The sequence below is a fragment of the Cenococcum geophilum genome, assembly GCF_001692895.1.
Source record: "Cenococcum geophilum 1.58 unplaced genomic scaffold K441scaffold_7, whole genome shotgun sequence".
NCBI lineage: Eukaryota > Fungi > Ascomycota > Dothideomycetes > Gloniales > Gloniaceae > Cenococcum > Cenococcum geophilum.
In genome coordinates this window covers 4043099-4058393 of record NW_027137565.1, presented here as the reverse complement: position 1 = coordinate 4058393, position 15295 = coordinate 4043099, and the positions used below count along the sequence as shown (strand labels likewise).

Here is a 15295-nt window from a genome sequence, read left to right as displayed (position 1 = left end):
TAAACTACACGGCGTTGCAATACTAGTGGATTTTATATAACATCCTTCTTAGGTTCTAGCTCTGCTGTTATTTCTTATAGCATAGTTCCGCCTAACTAGTTAAGCTAGTCTTCCTAGTGGACCTTAAATATCCGTTGTTAATAGAACTTCTTTAATTTATTCCCTGGAGTTTAATCACGGAATGGCATGCCGTTAAGATCCTTAATTAAGTACTATCCTTTATAAGGGTAACTCTTATATACGCGGAACAGGCTTAGCCATTTTAGATTTAACTTACAACTACTAGAATAGTCTTACTTAAGCTGCGTGTTATAAAGCATAACTATATTTCTAACCTTAAATCCGTCCTAGCGAATATGGTAGGTGTTATTAAAGTACTCCTTATTTGCTACTCTTAGTCGTTTTATACGCGTAATAGCCTCTTTTATATCTGCATCCCTTTAGTCAAACTACTTTACACAAAGTGCTAGTAGCTCTACAGTGGTCCGGACTGTTTGCTAAGGCAGCGTCTACTAAGTGGGTATATAGAGTTTAATAGGAAGGATATGCTTATATCCGCATATAACTCTTGCTAGTGTTATTCCTATAAGCCGCTTAATAGTTATCCTATCTGCCTATAAAATAGTATAAAGATTATCTAGCTATAAGCCATCTATCTTCGCTAAAGTATCTATTATAGGTCTATAGCCTCGCTCTATAAAGCCTTACGCCTAAGCGTAGTAAGTAAAAGCTATAACCCTCTTAATATTATAGAGCTCTATAAGCGCAGCGGTAACGTTAGTATTCTCTCTTCCACTATCTATAGAGAGCTGTCTGAATGCTCCCTATTAGTAGATAATATCTTTATAGAGGAACTTCGCTATACTTTTTATATCCTTATTTTAAAGGGCCCAAGCCTCTACCTATCTAGATATATATTCTTAAGTAATAGCTAGGTACTGGAATCCGAGATAGCTTAAAGGCATAAACGTAATATCCACTACTACTTATTACTATAAGGTGGACTCCTATATAGGGTATATTACTTCTTCTTCCTATCCCGGCTATTGCTCCTAGTATTATAGACACAACTTAATATGCTATGATATCTAATCCCATAGCCCTAGCCACCAATATTAATTTAAGACCCTCTAATATATTCCCTTTTGTCCGTAATATCCGCTTTAATTATAAAGGCTTTTAATAATCTCCTACTAAGCGTCCTTATTATTAACTACCCTTTATATTAGTATATTTTTCAACTACTGGCGAAAGAGCTGTTAATTACGCACTAGGAACTTTAGCGTATATCGTTTAAACTTTTTAAACTCTTTAGTATTTATCTCTTCCGGACGTTATAAGGTTACTAGCCACTTTGTAATCTTTTAAGATTTCTCTAAATATAAGTCTTTTAATGGTAGACCCGCTTCCATTTTAAGAGGGGCAGCTATATATTTTAAGGCACTTAGTTTATAGTTAATAAACTCTTTAATATCCTTAGTTAGCTTATTAGGTTGTTTACCATTAGGTAGTCGTCACAAAAGTCCATTAGCTAGGCTATTCTTCTTCCCCGGCATATATCTGATATTAAAGTCCTATAGCTAGATCCATGCTAGCTATCTTGTTATTAAGGCTCCGGGTAAATTAGTGGCGGCATAATTTAATTATGCGACTAGGGTATTTGCGTCCGTCTCTACTATAAAGTGAACACCGTATAGGTATACGCGACACTTCTTTAATATATATACTAATGCCCGATATTTAAGCTTTCCTAAGTTATATTTCTGCTCCGCCTAAGACTAGATGCCGCTTTTATATTAACACAGGTAATAATAACCTTGCACGTCTAGTTGTATAAGGCCGCACCCCTATCTATTCTTACATCTATTAACGGCGAGAATAATTAGCCTAGCCCCTTTACTATAATCTAGCTAAACTAATACGGGTGTAGTAGTGACTATATACTTTAGAGTCTTTATAGCGGCTATCTGCTCTATACCCTATACAAACAGAACGTTCACTTATAGTAGTCGGAAGATTGGCTCTGCCTTAATTATAAAGTCTTCTACCTATATTTAGTAATATACGACAACTCCTAAGAACGCTTAGGCCGATGTAACGTCTTTATAGTCTTTCTAGTAAATGATCTTTACGACCTTTAACTCTTCCGGATATTATCCTTTTCTATTATAGCGGTAACCAACCACTATAATCTCGTCTTTATAGAAATGAGACTTTGCGCCTAAGATCGTATACCTAGCTCATTCCAAATCTATAAGCACCCCGTCTAGCTATATAATATATTCCAGAATGTATCTACATACACCTAAAAGGCTCTCCTCCCTATTATATACTGTCTGTGGGCCTTTTACTATAATATTATCTAGAAATGGCAGGGCATGGTGTGGGATGTGTCATTCTAAGATCTTAGTAATCATCCGCACGAACTAGGCTACGGAATTTATGCCTCCCATAGGTACCGTCATTTATTATAGAAGTCCCAAAGGTGTTGCAAAAGCCGTTAGGTTCCGGCTTTCTACATTTAGCTCCAATTAGTTATAGCCCAAAAAGAAGTCCACTAGAGACATAACCTTATACCCCATAAACTCCTTGGAAAATTCATTAGCATATAGCGGCAGATTTGCGTCCCTAACAGTTACTCGGTTAATATTTATTGCCGCGTTAATTAATTGGTACTTATTGCGTTCCTTCTTACTTATAAGAAACCATAGATTCCTATATAGGCTTTTGCAATATTCTAGAGTCCCTTAAGCTAGTCATTCTCGTAACATATTTATTACTTCTCCTCATAGGGCCCTAGGTACTAGAAAGTTCGGTACTTACTATACTTCATACGGCACGGTTTTAATCTTCAGTAGTAGAGTTACGTCTTTGCTGACGCGACCTATCTTAGAGAACTCCTATACTAGAGCCTCTTCTTGGTTAAACAACATGGCCTTAAGGATCTCTCGTTCTCTTAGCTAAATATCTCCTATAATTATGCGCTCTAATTATTCTGGCTTTAGTTGTACACCGCAGGCTAGCTTAGTGTATTGCGGCTTAAGAAAATAATTATATAGTTTAAGAGGCAATCCTTAGATGGACGCCTTCTGTTAACGTAAGGCCACCTCTTGCTATTTCACTATACCTCCTATAACTGTTCCATCTAGTGCTAATAAATTAACTAGGTGGACCTTATCTGCCTTCCGTTTATATACGGTTGCTATATTTATGGCACTTAGTTAGGCCTTACTCCGGCAGCTTTTTATTTACATTATAAATAGATCCGTTGTCTTTAACATTTAATATATAAGGGATTTAGCTTTTGCTTTAAATACTAGCTTCCAATTCTTTCTTAAGTATTTCTTTAGGACTTTCTTTAACGTTTTACTGTCAAGCTCTCTCTATCTAATATTATGCTCCTCTCCCTACCAATGGCTCTGTTTAGCGGATATCTAAAACGGTATACGTCCGTGTTGGAGCCATACCTTATTTCCCTTCTCTTTATTCTTAATATCCTCCTTATCCTAATGCGCTGGGTTATAAGTAACCCCGGATACAATCCTAGTGGTTATACTAGCTATACATTTCCTAAACTGTTTTCCATACTAATACCTTTATCTAGTTTAAAGAACATCGCATCTTTATAGGACGTTAAGAACCTTATTTCGACTCTGCTATCTTCTAATTAAATAATATAAGATACCTAACCTGTTGCGGTTTGTTTTGTTACTAGTCTAGCCCTTACTAACTATAGCTTACTAAGTATTACCTTATATGACATTTCCCCTACAGCAATAAACGTTATAGATATTAAGACGTTACCTATCACTATAGGGACTGTATATACTAGCCCAATGAACTTAGACTAAGTTCCATTTGTAGATGTTAGACGCGCGCCTTGTAACTATAAAGGCAGACTTAATATTAGTAGGCTATGTCGTAGGGCTACGCTTTCCTTAATTAGGTTAAGCTCAGCTCTAGAGTTAATTAGGCATTTAGCCCTTCCGTCTCCTATCTGCGCTTCTACCTTTAGGTATTACCTTTAAAACCGGACAAATCCTACTTCTTGTTCGATCTGGTCTACTTCGGTAGTTATTAGGCCGGCTTAATTAGTATAGAACGTTAGGTGTGCTAATAACACGGATGCCTTAACGTCCTCCTACTTCTATTAGTAAGGCTCCGTAAGGGGTAGCGAGAGAGGCTTAAAGAATAGCCTTATAACTTTAGGTATATACACAAGACAGTCACCAATAATAACTTTAATGGTTTTTGACAAGATCTTATCCGCCATTACAGTTAGGCTTAGGACGTTTCCTTTTAGTATGTCTATTATCCTAACTGGCTTTAGTTATAATGCTTTAACTATCGTTATTATATCCACTATTTGCTCCGTCTGTCCTAGCTATTCGGTGTAATTTATTTTATTACCCCTATTACTGCTTAACGGTAGTAGAGGAGCCTACTGCTAGGGCTATAGTGCAATTTAGATATGTCCTCCTAATTATATATTTTAAACCGTTGCTAGTCGCGGACCAGATGGTTTTAGAGGCTGTTTTGTTACCCTTACTTCCCCTTACGGTCTCCTAAGATTATATACCCACGGCGTAGGCTATAACTAGGTTGCGGCCCCTACCGAATTAATGTATATCGACTCTACTTGGTATATATCTTCCCAGGACTTACCAAGTTCCTCTTTGCTTTTAGCGTCACTACCCTCTATAAGCTCTACGGAAGTTGCCTTTAGTTAGACACCTGTCGCTAGCGTATTAGGATTAATATTCGCGTTCTACCTTAGCTAGTCTTTAAGGAACTAAATCTAATTGTCGCTCGGTAAATACGGAATTGTATTTCCTAGGCGCTTACGTATTTTAGCGTATATTTGGTTGTTTTTGTTTATATATAGGAAACCATAATAAACTAACTCTTTAAGCTCTGGACACTGATTAATAAAATGATAGGCACCCCCGCATCCATAATACGTCTGATTTTGTGTCTAGTATGCGCTAAAGTTCCTTAGCCCTCTATACCTTCCTAGGCCCGGCTTATATTATTCTTATAGCGCTCCCTTATAGGGCGGCTGCGGTTTATTGTTACCTAGTGCCGGTTATAGGTCCATTTATTCTTAACGCATTAACGCCCTATTTAGGAGCTATATGTACCATATTAGATCTTAGCAAATCCTATCTAGAAACGGCATTAAAGATATAACGCCTGCTAATTTAACCGTCCTAAGATTAAGCTTCCGGAGTTAATTAGTAAGTTTCTCTAGTTTGGGGTCTGTTTCCTAAGTTGTTTAACGGGTATTTGCTAACTTGCTTGGCTAAGAGACTATAGGTAGTTAAAGGGCAGTATCTCTTTGGTTTATTATAGCTGGTTGCTAATTATGGAATTGTTTAACTAGCTAATAAAGGCCTTATTCCTTAGGATTTATTATTAATAACTAATTAGCGCCTTTATGTGAATTAAGCCTGTCTTCTACAGCTCTCCTCAGCAGGTGGAAGTTAAAAGACTCTTGCCTATTAGGGTCGGCTTCTGTTTTAGTTATTATATATCTTTAGTATTTAAATAGGAGTCCTCTTGCGAACTAGTACCCTTATTTACGGTTTTCTAAATTACCAGCCTTAGTAACCTTTTGGGAGATTAACGTGAACTGCCTATAGTATTCGCGTATACTGCTAGGTGGAGTATTCCTATACTGCAGTATATAAGCTTTTAAGAATTCTACCGTTTTAACTTATTAAAAATAGTTACTTCCTTAGTAGTCTGTCCTAAGCTTTCCTATAAGTTCCATCTAGTTACTAATAGCAAACTTAGGCAGATTTCTAATCTATGTCCCTATCTAATAGTCGTAATACTCTGGAAGTCCTTAATACTTTTTGTTATCTATAATACAGTGCTAGATACATAGCCGCTTATACTGCTTAATAAATTGCAACACGTTTTATCCCGTAAAGTAAGGGGTCCTAGGGGTTCCCAGAGCCGGCATAGGCTGGGCTATAATATATACCTTATCTCGTTCTATTAGTAGTCTAGTAGAAGGTAGCGGACCTATAGTTTTTTTAGGGACAGGCAGGTGGACCTTGTAACCCCTATCCTCTGTCTGTTAAGGGTTATCGGTCCCTAACATTATAGGAGTTAGGGTTGGTATCGCATGCCCTAGTTTAGGAGAGCTTCGCGGTTTAATAGGCTGCTTACTTTCCTCTCCCTTTTTAGCGCCCTTACCGTTATTATAGAATAGGCCTAATATTCCTAATAATCCCTTTACTAGTACTATCGCCATTATTATAAATTTAAAGGTAGCTCCGATAAATACGAGAATAATAGTATAGACTGTTGTAAATATAGTAAATAAAATGTAAAAGATTTTTCTCTGCCGTTCCTGGTGTGCCATAGTTCTTCCTTTTATCCTTTGTCTTACTATGCTATATACCCACCTTTTTATTACTGCTTGCCGACCACTATTCCCGTATAGAAAACTCAGCAAGTGTCGTCGGTTTATTCTTTGTAGTGGTGGCTGCGCATAGGTCGCTAATATGCCCGTGCTTCTTAGTCTTAGTCATTCTATCACAGTTTTAGATCGTTCCTATGCGTCTCCTGTATATAGAGCACCAGACTTTTAATCTAAAGAGCTTGCTGTCGTCCTTATATGGAATGCTATAAAATATATAGGAGGGTACGACCTCTCTAAGATAGGAAAGTCACAGTGCTGTTAGTTAGTCTGTTAGTTAGTCTGTCGGTCAGTCTGTCGGTCGGTTACAATTAGTCAGAATTAAGCAGTAAGAAGAGAAAGAAAAGAGTGTATTTAAGGAAAGTTGTGTGTCTATTGGTGTTGCCTAAGTTATTAAAGACTCTAAGGGCTCTAGACCGATCTATATAACTTGTGGAAGGCCTAGGCTCTCCCGAAGCTATGCCTAATCTAGATGTTAAATCTAGGGGCCAAATTACACCACCACAGTACCTTTATAGTAGGGTTAATATACTTTTTTAGTACTAAGACTTTCTTAATATCGGCTATTATAACAGCAAAGATTGTATATTTAGGTCTTTTAGCAAGTTAAGCTAGTAGGGTAGCTTTAATTATGCAGATATTTAGGGCGTTAAGCTTACTTAGGTTATCTATAGTTTCGTATATAGTTTTTTTATTTAGCTTTAGGTTTAGTATTAGGTACGGAGTTAGTATTAGATTTAGATTTAGGTTCTTTAAGTATACTCTTTATAGTAGAGTATTAGTCTTTCTAGTATATTTATATAGTAAGCTTAAGCTTTTACTTAATATGGAGTGATATAGTTCTTAGGGTCTATTTATAGGGATTAGTAGAACTTTTAGATCCTTAATAGATATTGGTAGAAGTCTTATATTAGTGGAATTTAGTAGAATTCTTAGGCTAGTAGAATTAGGTAGACTTCTTAAGTATAGGGTAGATCTTAATAGATTTTTAGATTTTAGTTTTAGGTCTAAGTAGTAAGTTATAAGGCACTTTTGCTTATAACGGAAGGCGGTAAATAGAAGCTTAAGGTTGTCTTAATTAACAGTTACCTTATATAGCTTTATTTAAAGTTATTTAAGAATTACTAAGTAACTTAGGGTAGTAATAAAAAGCCTAATTAGTTCTTTATAGTTTAGGTATTAGAGTCTTAGGTATACTACGTAAGTAATTTAGCCTAAGACTACGCGTTTACTATTAAATCTAAATATATTAATATGCTGGTTAAGAGGGGTTAGGGTAAAACTATTATCTTATATAAAGATCTTATTAATAAATTCTATGCTACTAGCTCCTATATTAATTAGAACTTAAGTATTAGCCTATTAATTTTTCTGCTAAAAATAATAGTTAACGGTTATACTATAATCCTAAGAGTTAGAGTTTATAATATCTAAAGTATTTAATAAGATCCTAAGGTAGAGCCGTCCTAGAGAGTAACTTAGCTTTAAAACTTTCCTTTTAGAGGCGATTAGGGCGGAGTTCTTATAGCGTATTAGTTATAGCTTCGTCCTTATAAGTGGTGCTTATTAAATAACACGCTAGAGCTGGATAATAATTAGGATTAGTAGATAGGGCTTAGTTAAGGCGATTAGTTACTTATACTAGTTGTCTCTTTTATATATTTAAAACAATAGAACACTCCTATACTAGTTGTTTATATATATATATTTAGGGTAGTAGGATAGAGCAATAGCTTAAGATATAAGCATTGCTTCCGCATTTAAAATAAAGGCCGTATTTAATACGTTATTTATATTTAGTAGATCCTTTTAGGGTACAAGAGAGGGTTCTAGCGTTAATATCTATGGCGTCTAGGTTCTTACGAGTCCTAGGCGGCTAAGGGGTAAAGTATTAAGGTATATGTTTTAGAGCGAGGCGTAGTATATTATTATATAAGCTATTAATAATATTAGCGTAGGTAGTAACAGTTTCTAGTAGTATAACTCCTATAGGGGATGCTTTTAATTTAGTGTTTAAAGATTCTATTAGGCGGTTAATTAAGGTAGATTTATTCTATTTAGTTTCTTTAATATAGTAATAAAACTTAGCGAAGTATAACGGGAAGCTCTTAGAGCCCTATGCTATCCTATTTAGTTTCCTTTATATAGTAGCAGTTTAGTTAGGGTCGCTATAAGAGGCTTCTAGTATAGCAACTAGCTCTTTTATAGTATTTAGTTAAAATAGGTATATAGTTTTTATATCGCCTTTTATTAAGTAGCTTATAGTATAATATAACTAGCTATTAAAAGTAGGGTAGTGATTAATATTACCGTTTAGCTTGTTCTTAAGTTAGTTAAAGAAGGAACATAGTTTACTCCTTTTACCTAAATAGGCGGGAGGATTAGGGAGACGTTTAGTTAGCTTTTTTTACTAGGCCACTAGTTAGTAAATTTAGGGTTAAGGAGCTAGTTTTAGATATATTTCTTCTATCTAGTACTTATAGGTTAATACTAGTGGAAATAGGTGGGGGCGACAGTATAGTAAACGGTGGGTTATAGTAGATCTCTTTAATTTCCTTTCTTAAGGATCTAATTATCTCTTAGCGTTAAGCCTTTTATTATATAAGAGCGTCTATAAAGGCCTATTATAGGCCCTTTATTTATTTAGTAAACATATTATATAAGTCAGTTATAGATATAGGGGCTTTTAAGTTGTTCTATATATTAGACGGAGTAAGGTAGTATAGGTTTAATATAATATAGTATTACAGCGTAAGTATAAGCGGCGATAATATATAGCGGAGTAGATACTATTAAGCTATATATATAAACTATATAATAAAGTTAAAATATTATATAAGAAAAGAAGGTAGGAAAATGGGAAGAAAGGGTATATATTATAGACTTAGTTGCTTAGTTAATATATATATAAAGCAGAATAGGATTTAGGTGGTAGTCCTAGTAGAACTTAGTAAGATTTAGTAGAACTTAGTAAAACTTAGTAGAATATAGTAGATTGCGGTAGATTGCCATTAGATTGCCGTAGATTGCTATTAGATTGCCTTCTTATATTCGGTCTCTAGTTGCTAAGTTAGTAGAAATAGGTAGATATATATAAGGTTTTACGAGAGTATCCCATAACATTATTAAATCTTTAGGTGCATTATATCTATTATTACTAATTTTATTTATAGCCCGATTTAATCACTTTTCTAAGTCTATATAGGTTTCTACCTTCTATTTATAGGAAAAATCCCTAGTAAGGGAAAAACCTAAGTATAACCTTTTAGCTAGTCTTATGCGCTTTACATTTACCTAGTATTAGACCTTACGCTACTAATACGGCATGCCTAGGCTAGAGAGCTTATAAGGTATTCTAACTGACGGTCCGTCTAGTCGCGGGACACTACTACTATCTTTTTAGTTTATATAGTTAAATGGGTTAGGCTTAGGTATAATACCTAGCCTATTCACCTTATAATATATCTACCTTTTATACTATACTTTTAAGGTATCTTAAAAGGTCCAGGGGCTAGTAAAAGGGTTTTAGTAATTCGCCTATATATCGCCTTTAGCTTAGTGGGGGTATTTAGTCCCTAAGGGGCTAGAATAGGGCGTATCCTCTTATATCTTTCTATTGGGTTTGATATACTATCTAGAACTACTAAAAAACTTCTTAACCTATAAGCCATTTTATTACTATATATAGGCCCTTACTTATAAAAAGTATTTAGGTAATATTATTTATACCCACTCTAGCAAATAGCTAGTCTTTTACTATATACTAGTTGTAGAAAAGTATTATATAGTGTACTAACTATATAGGCCATCCGTATATATTATATCTATATATATCTCTCCTATAATAGAGTCTATTTCGCTTATTATCTAAATTTTATACACCCTAGAACCCTTTTAATTTAGGGTTCTATAGCTAATAGCTTACGCTATATTTAGCATCCTTATAAATTTAATATACGTTATTATAGTCAAACGTAAAGTGCTTAATTAAACACTTTTTATTCCTTATAGTATACTAGTATCTTCTTATACGTTTATATTTTAAGTGCCTTTTACCATATAGTTACTCTAATTACCTTTATAGTCTTTAGCAAAATAACCTTATTTTCTATAATTTATATAAGCTCCTTTAAATTACTTATTCTACTATAGAGTCCGCCTAAACATCTCCTGCTATTAAGATCCCTAGTTTAGCCTTTACTCCTTAGTTCTATAAGTACTTAATTCTTAACCTTTAGGTTTCTATAGTTTCTTATTTCCTCTTTAGGTTTCTTTAATACCGCTTAAATCTATTAGCTTTACACTATACTATAATTTAAACACCTACTAATATATCTTTTTTATATGCGTTAGTCCTATTATCCCTTAATTAACTTATTGCTTTAGTATAGCTAGTTATCTATTTTAATAGCTTGCTCAATTATTTCACTTATATTGCTTATATCGTCTACTAGTATTATTATATTTTAGACTTTAGCTTTTAGTCCTTATTAATGTTACGCTATTAGCGCCCCTTAATTCTATTTAGTTTATACTGCTAAGGCCTAAAACTACGTTATATTCTATTACTAATCCCTTTTATATATATTAGTAGATCTTTCCTTTTACCTTTACTATTAATTATAGGTCTCTATATATCTGCATAAGATCAATTTAAAAATAGGCAAAAAAAGGAGCTCTTGCTGCACCCGGCCTAAAAAGACTAAAACCAACCAAAAAGAATCCTAAAAAACACCTAGAGAATCCCCCTAAGATATATACATCGCAGGGGAGGCACACGTTAACTAACGGTGGCTTATACTCGCGCGTAACCGCCAGATCTACGCCTAACAACGGCCCTCTATAATAAAGACGGGCGAATACTATACTATAAAGCGGAAACACCTCTATTAAGAAGGCATCTAATAAAATATAAAGCCTATTGGACGCGTCTAGTATCTAGAATTATAGGAAAGTAACTATTAGCTATAACGAACTAATATAGCTAGTAGAATGGCTCCGCTAGTCTAGTAAACCTTAGGCGCCCCTCTAGTAAACCCTTAATTAAATCCTCTAATATAAGGTGAGGATGTGGATAGGGAGTCTAATAATAGAACAATGGGTATATTGTATAGACAGAGACGAATCCTTAAGGGAAAAGGAGGAGTCCGTATGCGAGGTAGGAAGGGTTTTCCCTAGGCACGTATAGAGCACGTACCTTACAGGCGAGTCACCCCTAGGTTGCCCCAGAGTCGCCTATACCTTGCGGCTATATAACTATCTACTTAGGTTTCACCTAATAATGCCCCCCCCTTTAAAAAGGGTCGTCCCCAATCCTTTATATACTTAAGCCTTAATAAAACCCCATAAAAAACCTTAGTAAGGAAAAAATTTGGTGGGGAAAGAGCGTCTTGATTTTGCGTATAGAGAGATAGGTAGTATACGTGCGCGGCGCGAAGATATTAAGGAACTTTAACCGGCGGTTAAAGTTGTCTAATTAGTTAGATTTGCCTTACTAAGACTCCCCCGTATTTAACCGAGCTAGTAGCTATTTTATATACCCGGCATAGAAAATCCTAATTAGTCTATTTAATAGGTAGAGCTAGTGGAGCTCAATACCGTCGCCTAAATTTAGTAGACCAGAAATATTCCAAAAGCCCGCTTACGTAGGTAGGTCGCTAGTACCTCGCGGGTTAGTTATAAATTATTCGCATATAGCCAGATTCATAAACGGTAAGACTATATGCCTATTAAATCCGCCATTAACCCTGCTTTGGCCTTACGCTATACTAACATAGCGCCGTATATACTTCGCGGGTAGGTTATAGATTACTTATATATAGCCAGGTTTAGGACGGTAAGGCTATATACCTATTAAATCCGCCGCTAACCTATGCTTTTGCCTTACGCGTTATCTATATAGTATATGCATAGAATAGTATAAGTTATCGGTATAGGTTACTACTAGTGGGTTACTAGTAGGTTATAGACCCTAGTTAGATGGACCCTAGTTATAACTAGGCCTATTCTCTAATATATAAACAATCTGCTTAGCTGGTATAGAGTAACAGACTAGGTCTAGGAAGGGTACTTTCTAAATTAAGGCTACAGTTCTTACAGCAATCATTACTTATTCTTTAATCCCTTAGGACGTCCTCTGCTCCGCTTTAATACAGGTTATATTTTAACAGCGGCGCTTGCTTTTCGCCTGCGCTTTAGCTATAAGGCTAGGGTGTTTCGCTTACGGTACTCGTTTAACAGTTATTAACAATTTTTAAGTTCTATCTTGTATTTCCATTTATTATACTCGTTTAGCCATCCTAGCTATTTAATAAGGTACTATGGTTATCTAGTATAATTCTAGTAGGTGACAATTACTTCTACTTTCTAGCTGCCTTCCTTAAGCTCTTTTACTGCCAGGGGTTAAAACCTAGGGCGTAACCTATAAGGCTTTAGTAGGGAAATATAAAAGACTGAGTAGAGCCGTACTATAGCAGGTAGGAGCTCTAATTTATATACTTGCTGCCCTATACGCTCTAGGATCTAAAACAGTCCTATAAACTTATAGTTAAGCTTTTTATAGGGACGTTTCGTACAGATGTTCTTAGAGGAGAGTAGGACTCATTTACTGACGGCGAAGTGTTTAGCTAGGCGGTAACGATTATAGTATTTTGCCTAAAGCTTTTAGGCGTGCATTATTAACGCCGCCGCTGCCTTATATATAAGGCGCAGGCGTTATAGATGCGTCTCTACGAGTTAGACATTCGTTAACTTAAACCCCTCCCTACCTTACTAGGCGTCTTAGACGCTATCTAGGACTTTATCCAGGACGTTTAGTAGCTAGCTATAGGTAAGCTCAATAGGGGAACGCTTTATTATAGTATAGACCTTAGAGTTATAGGTAAAGGCTGCTTCTTTAAGTAGGGAGGCCCAATTAGACTGTTCCCAGTTTATAAATATACGCAGGTATACCTTAAGCTCCTAGTTCTAACGCTCCGTCTAACTATCTATCTATAAGTAAAATATAGTACTAAGTTTATATTAAACGCGGAGATAGTAGCACATAGTACTCTAGTACTCGCTTATAAATACACTACCCCTATTAGAGACAATATTATCTAGAGGCCCTATTTATATAAAGACTCTAAATAAGAGTTCTGCGAGTTATGTAGCATTAATTATCTTATACACTGGATAGTAGCGCACTAGCTTTATAAAACGGTCTATAAGGATAAAGATGGAGTTATACTCTACGCTATTAGGAGTCTTAGACTCTAGAAGATCTATAATAAAGTTAAGTAAATAATGCTGCTAGGCTCGGGTAAGGGCCTAGAGAGGCTACAGCTTACTATAAAGTTTATAGCGGCGCGATTTAGAGCATTAGTAGGCATTACAATTATCTAGGTATTTATAGAGATCCTAGGTAAGGCCGTTCCAAGTATACTTTCGCGTAATTACCTTAAAAGTACGGTTAAAACCATAGTAGCCGCCCATAAGATCGTCATAATTCCGCTTAAGGATCTCCTATCGCAGTAGTATGCAATTCGGCACCCAGACCTTATTATTTTACCTTAGGAGTCCTTAATTATCAAGGGTATAGTCCTTATTACTAGCAGGAACTCGTTTCTAGGTTAACTAATCACATATAAAGCGTGTAAAGGCGTCTCTTTTTTATACTCTATAAATAAAATTAACCAGTAACTCGGGGGGTTATTCCATAAACGCCGTTTCGGCTAAAGCAGCTACTACTACTTCTTACTATGGCACGAGACTCTATGCAAAGTCGGTGCTAGCGAAGTAATATATAATATATAGGTGACTCGCCGGGTCATTACGGGGGACCGTAGCCTAGGCCAAGGGGTCTTCCCTAGGGTCAAGCACTATCAGGTTAGTTAGAGTAGTCTTAAAGAGAATAGTAGGACGCTCTAATCCGCCGGCGCCAAGTTCATAAGGGTCACTCGTATACTACACGTATGCTACTTGCTAGTTTAGTATAGTAGCACCAGGGCCACCTATAAGGCCTATAACCCGCAACTTTTGCTATAATATAGGCAGCATAGCATTAAGGATTGTCCTCTTACTACTATCTTTAAAGCCTTTGGCATAATCCGGGCGCCGGGATAGTATATTAGCAAGATTTATCTTGCCTAGCTTATATTTAATCTTAAAATTAAACTTAGCTAGTTCCTTAATATACCGGGCCTAGCAAGTAAATAAGCTCTTAGTGGTTATAAAATACCTAAGATTATTATAATTATAGAGCACGCGCGTTATATACGCGGCGTATTTAAGGTAATAGCGCCATATCTTAAAGTATTGCACTATAGCGAGTAGTTCTTTATTATACGTATTATACCGTACTTCTAGGCTAGTAAGCTTTTAACTATAATAAGCGATTGAGTACTAATAGAGTTAATCTCCCTACCCTAAAGGCTGTAGAAGTATACCGCCATAGGCATAATTAGAAGCGTTAGTAATCACTATTAGGGGTAGATTAGGGTTAAAGTGGTAAAGTAGAGGAGCCTATATAAACGTAGCGCGTAGCTTATAAAACGCCTATTACGCGTTATTAGGCTAGGACCAGGGTTAATACCATTTAGTAGGCCCTTTTGACTTGCGCTTCTTCTTCTTCTCCCCATCTAACGTTAGGTTACGATGCGCCTATGCAAAATATGCGTGTAGGGGGTATGCGGTATCTAAGTAGTTCCAGATAAATCGCCTATAGAAGTTAGTAAAGCTAAGGAAGACCTAGATATCCCTATAGGACTTAGGCTTAGGCCATTCCTTAATAGCTTTTACGCGGTTAGGGTCTATTATAATACCCCTAGGGGTAATAATAAAGCCTAGGAACTTAACGTTCTTAGTATAAAAGATATATTTTAATAG

At 35.8% G+C, this 15295-nt stretch overlaps 1 protein-coding gene across 1 annotated transcript; it reads right to left on the bottom strand.

Annotated features, from left to right (window-relative positions):
* Window positions 1-15070: 15070 nt before the first annotated feature.
* On the bottom strand, window positions 15071-15295 carry K441DRAFT_543650 (uncharacterized protein; the record flags this gene model as incomplete). The annotated part of the gene is made up of 2 exons (XM_067642740.1): window positions 15071-15157; window positions 15209-15295. Coding segments are annotated over 2 exons (174 nt in total), but the record flags the coding sequence as incomplete, so codon positions are not given.